Source organism: Microtus pennsylvanicus, chromosome 11, assembly GCF_037038515.1.
Source record: "Microtus pennsylvanicus isolate mMicPen1 chromosome 11, mMicPen1.hap1, whole genome shotgun sequence".
NCBI lineage: Eukaryota > Metazoa > Chordata > Mammalia > Rodentia > Cricetidae > Microtus > Microtus pennsylvanicus.
This window is the reverse complement of record NC_134589.1, coordinates 16,687,018-16,704,661: the sequence shown is the minus strand read 5'-3', so window position 1 is coordinate 16,704,661 and position 17,644 is coordinate 16,687,018. Positions and strand designations below refer to the sequence as shown.

Here is a 17,644-nt window from a genome sequence, read left to right as displayed (position 1 = left end):
CTGGGCGCCAGCGGTTCCGACCCCCCCACCCCCGCCCTCGGCGCCGCATCCGAGTGGCCCCCGGCCGAGCGGGCCCCCACTCCCCGGCCCGACCCGGGCCCTCCTGCGCCTCCCTTGGCCTTTGTCCGGCGCCAGGAGGCCGGTCCCGCGCCCCCCGCGGCCGCCCGGGCCCGGGCCCGCGTCAGGCGCCTGGCTCCGTACGCGAGCTCGGGGATCTGCGGCCTCCGCGGCCCCCCTCCCCCGCCCGCCCTCTCGTGGAGCCCGGCGCCGGCGGCGGCTGCCCGGGCAGGGGGTTGCGGCGCTCAGGAGAGGCCCCGGCTCCGCCCCGGGCCTGCCCAGGGGGAGAGCGGAGCGGTCAGCAGCCGGGTCGGGTCGGGGCCCCTCCCGAGAGGAGCGTGGAGCGGCAGCGGCGGCAGGTGAGGAGCCGAGCCCGGGCCGGCGGAGGGCGCCGGGCCTGGGAGAGTAACCGTCCCGGGGACCCCCTCTGCCTGAGGAGGCTGCCACCCGGGCCGGCGTCGGGCCGCAGCTCCTGGGCACCGAGGCGGGAGGCGCTCCCCGAGGGCTGCGGGTCGCGGAGGGGCCGGGTCGAAGATGGGCCAGGCCCAGGCCTGGGAGTGGGGCGGTCGGCCTGCCGAGAGAGGGGACTCCGGGGAGCCGGAGGCCTCCGCAGCCTCCCGGGCGCCCCCGACACTGTCCCCCGCTCCCTCCGTGACAGGTGGGCCCAGAGTTAGGGGAAAGTTTGGAGCCGGCGAGGGGCGCCGGGACCAGGCCCCGTCGGTCCTGCTTCCCGGGTTGGGGCTGCTGGGAGGATCCCGGTCCCTAGGCTCGCCGGAAAGAGATGGGATGGAGATTTTCTCAACATGAGTTGACATTAAATGGGATAACTGCTGGGGCCTCCTTTTCCGGACCAGGCCTGGGGATGGAGGTTTGGGAAATGTTTCCAGGGACCTTGGGATTGGGGAGAGACTGCAACCTCTGCCGTTCCGACCTCGATTAGGGCAGGGCGAGTGGCGAGCAAGGCCACTTACCTACTTAGGGAAAACTCAGTTTTCTTTCCAGTCTTTTTTATTTTAGAGATGCCTTTCTGCCCTTCTAACAATGCCCTAATTCCTTCTCCAACCAGTACTTGTTCTGTGTGAGTGAAACTTTGTCACCCTTTGCCCCGGGCTCTCTCAGTCCAGGAAGGGAAATGAAAGTTAGGACTTGTGGAGGGGATGTTACTGGAAATTGTGGAGTTATTAGATTGCAGAGGAGGTTTGATTCATGTTTTCGGTGAACTTTAAAAATTAAGCCAGTCGAACACAGTCGGTGGTGTGGTCGAAGGGTTTCTATGACATGATGTTTCCCCACGTTTTACATTAAAGAGCTTTGCGGTGCATGGTGCAAGAGTTCTCTCTTCCAAAGGTTGGCCGGACTGGCTCCCAGTGTCTGCATTAATTGGTCGGGAAGGAGTTTAAAAATGGTGTCGTCCTGCCCCTCCCTGCCTGGGAGGAGTGCTAAAAGCAGACATCCAGAGTGAAGAGAAACCTACTACTTCAAGGAGTGGTCAGAAAAAAGATTTTGCGAAGGAATTGTTGCAGCGTTAATATTAATTTCCTGAGTGAATATAGGTTGACGGTTTATCTTGGGTTCTTCATTAACTTTAAAATGAGCGAATTCCAGTTCATTAGCTCCTGCGAGCTGTCAGGGAAAGGGGCTATGCAGTAGGGTTACTTGAAGTTATTTGCAGCTTCTGATTCATTCTGTATTCATTTGAAATTATTAATGAATCATATTTTTAGCTTAAGAACTAGTTCTTATGTGTTTGGGAGAGAAATGTCTGAAAGCACTTAGATGGAAAGGCGGATAGAAAGAGTGACTTCCAGGTTTGCCCTTCTTTCCCCTCCGCTTACCTTTTGCAGAGATAGTTTGCTGTTTCTTCCTATTTACTTAGTTTTTATTTATGAGACGGTCTCATCGTGAAGTTCTGGCAGACCAGGCTGCCCTCAAATTTATGGCTGTCTGCTGTTTATACCTCCTTCATGTTGGGATTATAAGAGTGGGAATGGGTCTCCCTCCCCCAGTAAAGATCAAACTAGAAAGTCAGGAAAAAGAAAAGACCCTCATAGAAGAGAGCTTGAGCTATGTAATCTAAAATAGCTATTGATAACGTCAACTAACTTTGATGAATATAACACTTGAATGTCTATTTTCTTGGAGGTTTACTGATTCCTGTGCGTTTTTTACACATGAAACTTTTTCTTCCATTTGGTTTTTCATGGCTTCTTGACCCTCTTTCCTCCTGTAGAAATGATGGAAGAATTGCATAGTCTGGACCCACGAAGGCAGGAATTACTGGAGGCCAGGTTCACTGGAGTTGGCGTTAGTAAGGTGAGTACTGGCAAAGACAGACATTCACAGTATGGCTTGGACACATTTAGGAATGGAATAGAAGGTTTGGGTGGCAGGAGATGCTGGTTACAGGGGAGATTTGTTTCATGGACCAGTGAACTTTGAAATCTTGCCAGTCATTCCTATAGTATGTTTAAGGGTTAGTTTGGGAGAGTGTGCTTCTTTCCCCTTTGAATAGAGCGGAAGCTTCCTGAGGGACTTGTTGTAAGGATACTGGTCGGATGTGGGTCTAGAGTCTCTTCTGTGTTTTGTTAAAATTTCTCAGTCATTCAGGAAGAAAGTCATTGAAAATCTTTCACCCACTGGGTCTGTTGGGGTTATGTACAGAGTGCTGTTGGATCTTCACACGGGGTCTGTCGGGGTTACATACAGAGTGCTGTTGGATCTTCACACGGGGTCTGTCGGGGTTACATACAGAGTGCTGTTGGATCTTCACACGGGGTCTGTTGGGGTTACATACAGAGTGCTGTTGGATCTTCACACGGGGTCTGTCGGGGTTACATACAGAGTGCTGTTGGATCTTCACACGGGATCTGTCGGGGTTACATACAGAGTGCTGTTGGATCTTCACACGGGGTCTGTTGGGGTTACATACAGAGTGCTGTTGGATCTGGTGAAATGTCAGTTCTACAAGTCTGCAACTAGTAGATTTCTCCCAGTTCTTTCCTTAGACTGCTTTTTTACTCTCCTTAATTTCTACTAGTAAAGTGTTTTCATCCTTTTAATTTATTTTTTTATCTATATGAGTGCTTGCTTGCATGCATGTGTATGCATGTTTGGCACCTGCAGAGGCCAGAAGAGGGCATCTCATGTGCTGAACTTAGGTTTAGAGGGGTGTGAACTGCCATGTGGTCCTGGTACCTGAACCTGGTCCTCTGGAAGAACACAGTATTACCTGCTACACTGTCTGTCTGGTGCCTACTACTTTGGTTCTTGTGGAAGTGTAAACTGAGATCAAGCCCGCATCGTTGGGCAGGTGGAATGTCGCGCACACTGTTCTGCCTTTCTGTGTGTCTTTCTGTACCTGCTTATTTACCCCTCTGTTCTCACGGGATGGACTCAGTGTGTTATATATGTCTGTTTGTAATGTTTTGTTTAAAAGCTTCGCTCCACCAAAGGTTGTCATTTTACTTGAGCTTGAGATAAGTGATATGTGCATTTTAATCTCTGATCTGTGTAATCGATTTCTGTCTTTTTAAAGTAATGCTGTGTCTTACAGTAACTTGTTAACTTTTATTCTCTGGCCAGTTGTTTCTTCAACAAGAAGGTGTATGTTAGGTTTATACTTGGAAACCCCAACTTTGATGGATAACAATTTTAGTGAGCTGGGATAGTTTGGTAGTTTTTACTTGTTTGAAAAGCACATAGTACCTGTTGTCTACTGGGCATTGTACAGGTGTTGTAGACGATATCTCAGTGTGGTGCCTTTAAACCTGCAGAGAAAGGAAGAGAAATAAGAAATACTGCAGCGAGAACTATTTTAGAGATCTGATAAGGAAACATAGGATTTGTTACCTTAATAGCTAATAAATCTTGGTTTTTGAGATAAGGTCTCATGTAGCCTAGCCTGGCCTGAAACTTGCTATGTAGCCCAGGCTAGCCTTGAACTCTTTGGTTTTCTTGCTTCCATCTCTCAAGTACTGGGAACCACCCAAGGGTGAGCTGCCACTTCCAGCTTTAGTGGTCCTTTTAGTTTTTGTTTTGTTTTTGAGATGGGTAGGCAAGATTGGCCTGTGATTGATTACAGGCTACCCCAGGCTGGTAAGCACTGGGAGACAGACATGTACCATCCTACCTGTCTGGAATTATGTGCTTGAATACTTAGTCTTCAGCTACTCTAGTAACTGACTTTTGATGGCACTTTGGAGTGGCTAAACCTCTGATTGTTACATACTGAAGATGAACTTGCAGGCATAAATTATTTGTTCAAAGGGTAGTGGCCTCAGAAAGAAGTACACAGTATTATTTGAATATTAAGTTTATATCTGGGCCAATGATGACACATTTATTTTTCCTGGCCTAGAACTCTTATTGATCTTCCTATCTCAGTTTTCTGGGTGCTGGGTACTACATGAGTGACCATATTAGGACTTGTTTATAATTGTTGATGGATTGATTGATTTTTGTGGTATAAAGGATCAAACCTAGGGCCTTGTATATGCTAGGGAAGGACTTTACCATTGAGTTGTGTCTCTTTGGTGTTTTTTTTTTTGTGGTGGTGTTTTTGAGACAGTTTCATTTTGCAGCCCTGCTTCCCAGGTGCGGGATTAAAGGCATGTGTCAGTACATCTAGACAGCTGTTTTTTTTTTTTTTTTTTTTTTATTTTTGGTTTTGTTTTGTTTTTGTGTTTTTTTTTTAATATTTATTATTTATTATGTATACAATATTCTTTCTCTGTGTATGCTTGCAGGCCAGAAGAGGGCACTAGACCTCATTACAGATGGTTGTGAGCCACCATATGGTTGCTGGGAATTGAACTCAGGACCTTTGGAAGAGCAGGCAATGCTCTTAACCGCTGAGCCATCTCTCCAGCCCCTAGACAGCTGTTTTTAACTTACTGTGTAGCTCATGCTTGAACCAGTGATCTTCCTGCCTTAGCTTCTTGAGGTCTGGGATTACACTGTTGTGTGTGCCTGCCTTTCTTTCTTTCTTTCTTTCTTTCTTTCTTTCTTTCTTTCTTTCTTTCTTTCTCTCTTTCTCTCTTTCTCTCTTTCTCTCTCTCTTTCTCTCTTTCTCTCTTTCTTATTATACATTGGTATCTTGCTTACATGTTTGTCTGGATGAGGGTGTTGGATCCCCTGTAAGTAGAATTACAGACATTTGTGAGCTGCCATGTGAGTGCTGAGAATTGAACCTGGATCTTCTGGCAAAGCAGCAAGTGTTCTTACCCACTGAGTCATCTCTCCAGCCCCTCTCTGTTTTGTCTTTTAACTCCTGTCATTTATTTATTTATCTATCATATTTATTTTTATTTTTTTGGAAACAGGATCTTACTGTACAACCTAGACTGCCCTGAAACTCAGTTTAGGCTAGTCTCAAACTCAGGGTCCTTGTCTCTCTCAAGTGCTGGGATTATAGTTGTATTCAGTTAAGGCTCATAATTAAATCTATTCACATGGTTTCCTACTAAGAAAGTTTGTATTTAAACTTTGTGTAGTTTTTACTAATCTTTTTTGGGGTGGCTTCTTTCCTTTGGAGCCTGTCCTAGAACTAGCTCTTGTAGACCAGGCTGGCCTCGAACTCACAGAGATCCGCCTGCCTCTGCCTCCCGAGTGCTGGGATTAAAGGCGCGCGCCACCACCGCCTAGCTAGCTTCTTTCCTTTTATGTGTAGCTGCATAATGGTCATATCAAAGTTTACCTTTGAAATAGGTCCTAGTGATGGGAATGAATGACATCTTGATTTTACTTCCCAGACCTCAACTTAGAATCATGTAAACAAGTTGTGGGAAAACTTTTATGTACACTTGGGAAGCTGAGGTAGTAAGACCACAAGTTTGAAGCCGGCCTGGACTACATGGTAAGACCCTGTCCTAGAGAAGAGACAAAAATCCAAAACCTCAAAAAAACTTTCCATATAGTTAGTGTCCGTTTGATAGGAAGTTCATCAGTACTCAGTTGCTTTTATGCCATTAATTGTATATTTTGACATGTCTATCATGGTGAGTACACTTATTTCAATAAGTGTATTATTTAGTGATCAGCAGAAAATAGTTGATTTTTGTCAAGAGACTTGAAAGAAAAGTAAGTTAATGCATTGCTTGCAGAGACAGGAAGAGGAAAAGATAACTTTTTTTTTTTTTTATAGATCATTTTTTGAGAGAGTCTCATGTAGTTGAGGGTGGCCTTAAACTCACCAAGTAGTTGAGGATGACCTTGAACTCCTGATCCTCATGCCCTTGCCTTCAAGTGCTGGGATTACAAGAGGAGGCCCCACATCCAGCAAAGATAGCACTTTCCTTTACTGCTTCTCTTCCAATGAGGGTTAGGGCTAGGCATTATGTCTCTTAGGTCACTGATTGAAATGAGGCAGTGGGATTGGGTAAAAAGGAGGCTTTTGGTGAGACTTCTCTTCTGGTTTTACACAACTTGCTATGGGTCATTTGCTTTCCCAATGAGGATGTCACTGTTGTTCATAGCTTTCAGTTTGTTAAGATCAAGAAAGGTTTCCGCCCTTGCTGCTCCAGAGAAAGCAGAGTGATAGCCTGTGATGGTGCCATCTAGTGGGATTTTTGCAGTCTCTTGAGTTCTTCTAAGTGCTCAGGATACTTTGAATACTTCCTGATGCCCATAGTAGGACGACAGACAGTCAGTGCCATTGTGGACTGTTTCCAAATGGCCAAGTGGGTTATGAGTTGTTGCAGTATTTGAACTTTCTGGTAATTGTAGATCTTCTGTCATATTGTTTTCACTCCTTTACACCTGAAAGTCAGTATGAGTCATAGAATTTTGGTTAAAACAAAATGGCCAAATTGCCATATTTATTACTTATATTCAAGTGCTTCTTGTTTGTATTTTGGCTTTTAATTTTGCAGGTTTTTTTGGGTTCTTGCACAGCACTCTAATACATTAATTTTGTCAAAATTATTAGGTGTATTTAATAATAGTTATTAAACCAGAATTAATTTGTTTAGGGTTTGGTGTGCATTGTGTAGTTTTGGTTTGAGAGATGTTTTCTGTCAGTTGGTAATCAGGAAAAGAAGTGTTACCTACTCCAGGTGATGGCTGCCTTTTTTGGTTGAGACAGGTTTTCCCTGTTTAGCCCTGGCTGTCCTGGAACTCACTCTGTAGAGCAGGCTGGCCTCAAACTCAGAGATCCACCTGCCTCTTCCTCCTAGTGCTGGGATTGAAGGTGTGCACCACCACTGCCCGCCTTTAGCTGCCACTTTTTTTTTTTTGGTTTTTTCGAGACAGGGTTTCTCTGTGGTTTTGGAGCCTGTCCTGGAACTAGCTCTGTAGACCAGGCTGGTCTCGAACTCACAGAGATCCGCCTGCCTCTGCCTCCCGAGTGCTGGGATTAAAGGTGTGCGCCACCACCGCCCGGCTAGCTGCCACTTTTTACACAGACCTGGAACCATCCATTTAGCAGTTTTAAGGTGATAAGATTAAATTAGGTTGTGAACTTACTTTCTTACTGTCTTAATATTTAAGCTTTTTATTTTACTTTTTTGGTTTTTTGAGACTGATTTTCTGTTTAACAGTTCTGGCTGTCCTGAAACTCGATTTGTAGACCATTCTGGCCAGAATTCACATAGATCTGCCTGCCTCTGCCTCCTAAGTGTTGGGATTAAAGGTGTATGCTACCATGCCTAGTTCAAGATCTCTTTCTTTAAGCACTGGATAATTCACTTTAAAAAATATTATTTTTTTTAAAATAATTAAAATAATAAAATAATTTTAAAAATTATTATGTATATATACAATATTCTGTCTGTGTATGTGTCTGCAGGTCAGAAGAGGGTACCAGACCTCATTACAGATGGTTGTGAGCCACCATGTGGTTGCTGGGAATTGAACTCAGGACCTTTGGAAGAGCAGGCGGTGCTCTTAACTGCTGAGCCATCTCTCCAGCCCCTGGATAATTCACTTTTCATAATGTAAAACTGACTATATCTTGTTTTCAATTAAGACTTGTCACAGTTTATATTATTTATTCTGCTCCTGGTTAGCAATTTAAATGTGTGTTGTCTCTGATTCTGGAGATGGAAGGGTAGGTGGATTCCAACCTTTCTTGTACTATTGCTTGAACCTGGTTGAATATACTTAAAATACGTTTCATTATGTTTTATTTATGTGTATGTTCAGAATTGGTGCATGTGCCATTTCACACTTGTGGAGATCAGAGGACAACTTGTGGGAATTGGTTCTCTCCTTCTACCATGTGAATCCCCGAACTAAACTGGGGGCAGTACTTTCATCTGCTGAGCTATCTCCTGGCCCCCCTGCTATATATATATCTGTAAGATATATAGAAGTTAATTTATATCTTTATAAGAGAGATGTTGTTTAACAGATCTGTACTTAACTCAGTGATATAGTAGATACTCTCCATTCTCTTTTTACAAGCTGTGTTGTCAAACACAGAATTACTCCCATCAGTTGAGTTATAGACTTGCTAAGGATCACTTTATTACAGTATGCTTTGTAATTGCTTAATATTGATTTGTATAAACAATGAAATATGATTGCAAGTCAAAGATTTTTTTATTTCTTTGCAAACTAGGTTAACTGCCCTAGAAAGACTAAATTAAGGTATCAATAAGGAGATAAGTACACTTCTATAAATATATATGTATATACATACATACAAGTTGGTTTATAAACTGATGGGTTTCATTATAGCGTTTTCATAAGGGTATACCATTATACTTTGCTCATTTTCATCTTCCCCAACTGCAACTTTTTTGATATTTTGAGACAGACTTTCTCTGTGTAGCCCTGGCTGTCCTGGAACTTCTTATGTAGATCACGCTGGCCTTGAACTCACAGACATCCACCTGCCTCTGCCTCCGGAGTGCTGGGATTAAAGGTGTGCATTACCCCCCACCGCCAGCCTACTGCAGGTTTTTTTTTTTTTTTTATATGGGAGAATCTTCATTAGGTCTTTGGCAATTATCTTTTATGTTTTTACTTTGCTTTTTAAAGAAATCAAAACTGGAAATTGTAGATAAATTATGGGTGTGGTTTTTATAAGATTACATTTAAGATTTTATTTATTATATATACAGTGTTCTGTCTGCATGTGCACCTGCAGATCAGAAGAGGGCATCAGATCTCATAGATGGTTGTGAGCCACCATGTGGTTGCTGGGTCTTGAACTCAGGACCTCTGGAAGAGCAGACACTGCTCTTAACCCCTGAGCCATCTCTCCAGCCCCACTTCATTTATTTGTAACTCCAAAGGCCTTTCTCAAAAAATTGATAAAAGAATATACATTTAAGGAGCTTGAAATGAAGCTGAATTGGTAGAAAGCTTGCCTATTGTTTGTGAGGCCCTAGATTTAACCTCTAGCACCCCATAAACCAGACATAGTGATACAGGCCTGAGGTCCTAAGCAGTCCAGAGGTAGAGGCAAGAGGTTCAGAAAGTTAAGGTCATCTTTGGCTTCATAGCAAGTTCAGAACCAACCTGGGCCTTGTATCAAAGAAAGAAAAAAAAATGTATATTTAAGGTTGGGGATGTAGCTCAGTGGTAGAATGCTTGTCCATCATTTGCCTAAGCCCTGGGGTTAATTATGTTTGTTTTCCATTGTGGTAGCAGAATTACCTGTGAAAAATCGACAGAGAGGAAATATTGATTTCTGTCTACTGTTTCAGTCTGATTTTTTGACTCTGTTGTTTCTTGGCTTATATAGTGAGACAGAACATCATTGTAGAGAAGGCTTGGAGCACAGCTGCTTACCTCATGATGGCAGGAAGCAGAGCAAGAAAGGGTGCAGAGACAACTTGACCTGATCAGCCTAAGTCCCCCATGTTTCTCTCACCTTCCAAGAGCCTGTCAGGAAACCATCAGTGATTAAAATCCCCATCCAAGATGACCCAGTGGGCTTGCCACCGAGCATGATGGCCTGAGTTTGTTCTTTGAGACTCAGGTGGTAGAAGAAGAGAAACAGTTCCCACAGCTTGTTCTCTGACTTTCACACGCCCACCATAGTGCATGTGTACCTCCACACACATGTACACACACACCCTCGTGCCTGCAAAAATACATATATAGGTAAATACAGGTAATACATTAAAACAGCCAAGTAGTGGTGGTGCACACTTTTAATCCTAACACTTGGGATCAGAAGCAGGTGGATCTCTTAGTTTGAGGCCAACCTGATTTTATACACACACATACACACATATACACTCATATATATATGTACAGTTCCAGGATAGCCAGGTCTATACAGAGAAACCCCATCTTGGAAAAAAAACAAACCAAAATCACCCCCTGTCTGTTGATGAGGTCAGAGCTCTTTTGATCCACTCTCCAAAGCCCCATCTTTGAACATGGCTGAAATGGGTACCAAGTTGTCAATGCAGTTTGGGAAATCTTTTTGGTTCAAATTATAATAAATTCTTAGTATTACCAAAATTTTTTCTTTTGCTGCTTTTTATAAAATTTAAAAAGATTTATTTTGCTTAATGTGTTTTAGTGTTTGCCTACGTATGTCGTGAGTGGTGTGCATACCTGTGCCCTCTGGTCAGAAGAAGGCATCTGGTTCCCTGAACCTGTGAGCCACCATGTGGGTGCTAGGGACTGAACCTGGGCTCTCTGCAAGAGCAACAAGTGCTCTTAACTGATGAGCCATCCCTCCAGTCCCTACTTACATTATTTATAGCACAGGGTTCAAAGCAGGATTTCCTGTCACTTAGCAGAATCAAAGGTGGAAGTGTTGAAGAGTTCCTCCCAAGCACCTGGAGGTCTTAAGAACACCCCTTCCTCAGGATGTCAGCTGGGAAATGGCCCCTGACAGCGGGCTCCACAGACACTCAGATGCCATTATTCCCCTTGAGGAGAACAGTGAGAAGGGACCACACCCAGCTCTGGTTAGAGGAGCAAAGTTTAGACATTCTAAAAATGCCGGTATTACAGTACTCTTGCTTTAGTGGCTCCTAATGCCCCTTCTGCTTTAAAGGTCTTCTATCCTTTCTGCTCTTATTGCTGATTCTTTTTTTTTTTAAGATTTATTTATTTATTATGTATACAACATTCCTTCCATGTGTATGTTTGTGTGCCAGAAGAGGGCACCAGATCTCATTATAGATGGCTGTGAACCACCATGTGGTTGCTGGGAATTGAACTCAGGACCTCTCGAAGAGCTGTCAGTGCTCTTAACCTCTGAGCCATCTCTTCAGCCCTTATTGCTGATTCTTACAGTAGTTCCAATATGCGTCTTTATCAAAGTCTGATGGTAACACCTTTGCCCACATTTAGACCAATCTACAACTTTGAAGAGACAGTAAAACCCTGTCTCAACCCGTGCTGTACAGCACTCATTGTGGTGGAAAACCAGTGTTTATTTTCTTTAATTAAAAGAAAGTTATGTGTATGTGAGTGCAGCTGCCCGCAGGTGTCCCTAGTGTTATAGGTGGCGTGCCTGACGTGGGTGTTGGGAACTGAACTTGGGTCCTCTGCAAGAGTAGTACATACTCTAAACCTTTAAGTTGTTTCTCCAGCCTCAGAGTGTCTGAGAGACAGGAGAATAATTGAGTTCAGGATTGCCATGCCCACTTGTATTTACATGGGCTAGAGGATCTTGACTCTGTTCATACCCCTAAGTGAGCTGTCTCTCTAGCCCGGTGGTTCTCAACTTTCCTAATGCAACCCTTTAATACAGTTCCTTATGTTGTGGTGACCCCATTTCATTACGGGGGCTGGAGAGATGGCTCAGAGGTTAAGAACGCTGGTTGCTCTTCCAGAGGTCCTGAATTAATTCCCAGCAACCATATATTGATTTCCAACTATCTGTAATGAGATCTGGTGCCCTCTTCTGACATGTAGGTGTGCATACAGACAGAACATTGTATACATAATAAATAAATCTTTTAAAAAATCATTTTTTTGCTACTCTAGTGAATCATATTGTAACTATTTTCCGATGGTTTTAGTCTCCCCCGGTGAAAGAGTCTTTCAGCTCCCAAAGGGTTGTGGCTCACAGGTTGAGAACTGCTGCTCTAGTCCCTCTTCTGTTTGCAGTGCTGGGAGTGAAAACCATTGAGTTTCATCCCTGGCCATGAAAGTTTCCTAAAATAAAAAATTTTAAACAGGACATGTGGCTAGCAGGATGACCCAGCAACAAGGTCCTCAGCCCGATTCATTTGTTTCATTTGTTTTCTGTAGTTCACACTAGGGTTTCAGTGTTCTTCAGGCTTCAGGAGAGGCTTCAGTAGCTGTGCTGTCTAAAATTTAACAAACAACAAAATTCATTCTTTTCTTGTTATGTAGCCTAAGCCGGCTTTCAACGTAAACCAAACTTTGGCTTCAGACTAAGATCCTCCTGCCTGTATAGCGTGAAGGCATAGGCTACCACGCCTGACCCAAAATTCATTCTTAACTTTTGAATATTCCATAGCAGGAATATTACCTGTATAACTGGTCTATTTGATCCGTTGTTAAACAGTAAAGATAACATCCTAGAAAATTAGTCTGCAGCAGTCCCACCTTAACGCACAGGGACAAATGCCCTGGTGGAAACCTGAAACCCTTTCTAGCTTACCTGACCACTGTGGCTGTTAGTTCTTGTAGTTCAGGTGTGAGAGCAAAACCAGCAACTCCCCCCCCCCTTTTTTTTTTAAAGATTTATTTATTTATTTTGTATACAGTGTTCTGTCTGCATGTATGCCTGCAGGCCAGAAGAGGGTACCAGATTTCATTACAGATGGTTGTGAGCCACCATGTGGTTGCTGGGAATTGAACTCAGGACCTCTGGAAGAACAATCAGTGCTCTTAACCTCTGAGCCATCTCTCCAGCTCCCCCCCCCCCTTTTATAGCTTCATAGGAGGCCTATCTTGGCAACCTCAGCATAACAAATTTTAGCAAATTCAGTATACAGGTTTTTTTCTTCTCCTTTCTGTATTAACTTAGGAACTTCACCTTTTCACTTAGAGGATACACTTTACAGCTTCTCCTTGTACCCCAGTTGGCTGACATCATTCCTCTTGGGTTTGGAGCCAGTAAGAAAAATGAGTGAGGAAGCCAGAGTACTGCGGTGCCGCCAGCAGTCAGTGCTCACCAAGAGGACTGCTAAGTAACAGGTGTCGGTATGAGGGAGGACTCAGAGCTGTTCACATGGAAGGTAGGACAGACTCCACGGGATGAGATTTCATCAGCTTGCTTAGAACAACATGCAATTTAAGACTTTAAGAATTACTTCTTCCTGGACTTTTCTACTGAGTAATTTTCAGACCATAGTTGAATGAAAGTAACTACGTCTGTGGAAAGCAAAATCATAACTAAAAATAGAAGGTAAGGGGGCTGGTGAGATGGCTCAGAGGTTAAGAGCACTGGCTGCTCTTCTAGAGGTCCTGAGTTCAATTCCCAGAACCCACATCCATCTATAATGAAATTTGGTACCCTCTTCTGGACTGGAGGCATATGTACAGGTGGAACACTGTTTACGTAATAAATAAATTCATTAGAGAGAGAGAGAGAGAGAGAGAGAGAGAGAGAGAGAGAGAGAGAGAGAGAGAAGGTGACTGTGTGCAGGAAGAAAGCAAAGAGCTACTTAGCAATGAGAACCTTGGTAACATGCAAAATTAATACACCAAACTGAGAAGAAAGCCCTTCGCTGACTCCTAGATTCTATGACTGCTATAAAATGCAAGAAGTGTGTCTCAGGAGGATCCCACGGCTTGTGTCAGTTCTGTCAGAAAAGGTACACGGTATAGCAGCATGGGTGTGGGCACTACTGCACACTTGGTTGTTGAAAGGGCTGGCTGAATAAGCTCTGCCTCTGTAGGGCTCCATTTCACCCAGTCCCCCAAATCTGCTTACAGTTTGCAGCGGCAGATGAAGCTTTCCAGTAGAGGGGCACAAGGAGTGTCCCAGTGTGTTCATACCTAGTATACTTGCTTGCTTGTTTTATTGTTTTGGTTTTTTGAGGCAGGGTCTTTCTACGTAGGCTGTCTTGGACCTAAGTGTGTCCTTTTCACTAAGGCCCAAGTGTTTCACACATTAGTATAATACCAACAGATCTGCTTTTTTTTTTCTTTTGAGATAGGGTCTCACTATATATCCTCAGCTGGCCTAGAACTTGTTACATAGAGCAGGCTGGCCTCTTTCACAGATACCCGCCTGCCTCTGCTTTCTAAGTACTGGATTAAAGGCATGTGCCACCATGCTTGGCACAAATCTATATTACCATGTGAAATAGTCAGCCTTGGCCTTGGCCATCCTGTTAGGGGAGCATCTAGGATGGTTTCACCCCCCAGTTAATCACCTTCCACAGTAGCGGTGGAGATTTGTCATAGAGATGACCTGACTTTTGTTGTCATTCACCTCTCCATGAACTGTTTGGGTTTTTATAACTTTCTAGAAGTTCAGAAGCCTAGATCTGACTTTCCCTAAGAACTCTGGCTGTATATAAATCTTTCCCCCTACTTTTGATAGCTCCGTGGTTAAGAGCACTTGCTGTTCTTGTAGAGGACCTCTGTTTCATTCCTGGCACTTAACAGTTTGTAACTCCAATTCCAGGGGATCCAACGTTCTCTCCTGGCCTCCTGAGCACTGGCTATGCACATGGTACATGGACATTCATGCAAGTGAAACACTCATATACATAAAATAAAATTTAAAACGTTAAAATGAAAAGACAGTGCTAGAAGGGACTGGGGCTTAGTTCAGGTGGTAAAGTACCTACCTGTAATGCACGAAGTACCCTTAGTTAGAGTCCCAGTACCACAAAAACTGGGCATCGTGGCTAGTGACTCAGAAGTGTAAAGGGTTTATTTCATTTTACAGCTTGTAGCCCATCATCCAGAGAAGTCAGGGCAGAAACTCAAAGCAGAGGTTTATAGGCAGGAATTGATACAGAGGTCATAGAGAAACACTACTTACTACTGGCTTGCTCAGCTTGCTTTCTTATAGTACCCAGGACCACCAGCCCAGGATGATACTGCCCACAGTGAGTTTGGCCCTCCCACATGTCAATTGAGAAGCAAGACAGATTCTCAGCTTAGTTTATGACTCCCTTGGGAGTTGAATGACCATTTCATAGAGGTCACCTAAGATTCCGAAAGCACAGATATTTATATTTTGATTTATAACAACAAAACTACAATTATGAAATAGCAACAAAAATAATTTTATGGTTGGGGGTCATCATAGCATGAGGAATTAAAGGGTTACAGTATTAGGAAGGTTGAGAACCACAGAATCAAGAAAATGCACTAAAGACTTGGGTATAGGCAGATCTATCTGGGATGGGCATTTCCTCAGTTGACGTTCTCTCTTCACAAATAACTCTGGCTTGTGTCAAGTTGGCATAAACTATCAGTACAATTACTCTTCTACTCTTTGATACTGCAGTATTAATTCCCATACCCCAGGATTCTATTGAAGCAGAGCCTGACCCTCAGTAGATTCATTGCATTCTCTAGTCTTTGTTTGTCTTGTTTGGTTTGGTTTTTCAAGACAGGGTTTCTCAGTGTCTTGGCTGTCCTGGAACTCACTTTGTAGACCAGACTAGCGTTGAACACAGAGATCTGCCTGCCTTTGCCTCCGCAGTGCTGGAATTAAAGGCCACTACCACTCAGCTTTCATTCTCCAGTCTTAGCTGTTCTGTTATATAGACTAAGTCAGTATAGCTGAATGGTTAGGAATATGTATTTTTGGGTTTTTTGTTTTTGTTTGTTTGTTTGTGTTTTTCAAGGCAGGGTTTCTCTTTTTGTAGCTTTGTTAGTCCTGGAGCTTGCTCTGTAGATCAAGCCTCTGCCTCCTGAGTGCCAGCATTAAAGGCACCTCTTGGCAGGAATATGCGTTTGGAATCAGGTCTCTTTATCCCAGACCTTTGGAAAAACTGTGTGACTTGAAGTGGGTTAATAACAATCATAATCCCTTCATTTTTTTCATCTGTAAGTAAGAATAGTAGCTACTTTACAAGGTGTTATATATTAGCTTTGTAGGGCTATCAGAACAATATAGACTGTGATTTGAATAATAGAAACTTTCTTCAAATTCTGAAAGCTTGAAGTCGAGAGCAAGACGCTAGTAGATTTGATTGCTTCTGAAGTCTGTGTCCCCGGATTCAGGAGGCTGCCTTCTTGCTGTGTCCTTATGTGGTCTCTGCATCTACCTTCTTGTCTGCCTTCCCTCTTCCCTCTCTTCTTTATCTCATTGTTCGGATGTCCTCTTATAAAAAAAACACTAGTCTGGTTGTATTAGGCAAATTCTAATGACCCAATGTAAGTCAGATAAAATTTAGATGGCTCAGTGAGGATAGGAACTTGCTACCAAGCCTAATGACCTGAGTTTTGTCCTTGGGAACATGGTAGAGAGAAGCAACTCTCCTAAGTTGTCATCTGAGCTTCGCATGTGCCATGGGCTCTCTCTCTTTCTCTGTTACACACACACACACACACACACACACACACACACACACACAATAATTATAATTTTAAGAGAGGTTAAATTTAATTACTCTTTAAACTTCTGGTCTTAAGTATATTATTCAGAGTGCTGCGGGTTGATTAGGGTTTCAACACATAAACCCTAAAAGCTATAAATAAACTTCATTTCAAAATTATTAGATTTATAGGAAGTTGTAAAAAATTTATACAAGACGGGATTGAAGTGATGGCTTGGCAGTTAAGATCACTTCTAGAGTACCTCAGGTTCAGTTCCCAATACCTACATAGTCTGTCTAGCTGGCTGTCCAAGGAATCTGATGTTTTCTCTTGGCCTTTACAAGCCATGTATGCACATGGTGCACAAACAAACATGAATACACACAAATAAATTAATTAAAAATAATATAAGGAGCTTCCATCCATGCATCCTTCCCTACCCCATTCAAATTATGAAATTTGAATATAATATGAGAACCAGGAAGTTGAATTAATGCACACAAATTCTTTTTTTTTTTTTTTTTTTTTTGGATTTTCGAGACAGGGTTTCTCCGTAGCTTTTTGGTTCCTGTCCTGGCACTAGCTCTTGTAGACCAGGCTGGCCTCAAACTCACAGAGATCTGCCTGCCTCTGCCTCCCGAGTGCTGGGATTAAAGGCGTGCGCCACCACCGCCCGGCCTCTTTTTTTTTTTTTTTTTGTGATGTTGAGGCTCAAACATAGGGCCTCATGAATACTTAACATTTGCTCTGCTGCTGAACTATACCTCCAGCACAGTCAGCAGAATTGTTTCAGAGTATACATTACTCAGGTATCATTTGTGTGCACACATGTATACTTACAAAGGCATGTTGGCATGCTTCTGAACAGTTACTTTGTTTTAGTAGCATTTGTGACCATGCAAATCAAAGTGCAGCACTGTGGTGACCACAGGTGCTTCCTGACACCTCTTTGTAGTCATAACTATGCTTCTCTGTCAGAGCCAAGCCCTGACCCACTCAGCTGTTTTCTGTCTTCAGTGATTGTGTTGGAATTAATATTTAAAATACCATGTGAGGTTTAAATTAAGGCTAACTCTTGCTTGTGGATATCTAAATATTTAAGGACTGTTTACTGCAAGACTTTTATTCTCAATTTCTATAATTAGTCTGTTGAATTGCTTTTGCATTTTTGTCAGAAATCAAATGGATGCCTTAATAT

At 43.2% G+C, this 17,644-nt stretch overlaps 1 protein-coding gene across 6 annotated transcripts in view; it reads left to right on the top strand.

The window, feature by feature from the left end:
- Positions 1-231: 231 nt before the first annotated feature.
- Positions 232-17,644, top strand: part of Tlk2 (tousled like kinase 2) — a 100,066-nt gene continuing 82,653 nt past the window's right edge. For 4 of the 6 annotated variants that reach the window (XM_075990409.1, XM_075990405.1, XM_075990407.1 and 1 more), the window contains exons 1-2: positions 285-416; positions 2,288-2,370. In XM_075990409.1, the coding sequence (XP_075846524.1) occupies positions 2,290-2,370 (81 nt within the window). In that variant the 5' untranslated portion in view covers positions 285-416; positions 2,288-2,289. Of the gene's footprint in view, positions 417-2,287; positions 2,371-17,644 lie in introns of those variants that run through there. The other 2 variants (XM_075990406.1, XM_075990410.1) reach the window with 2 other exon arrangements.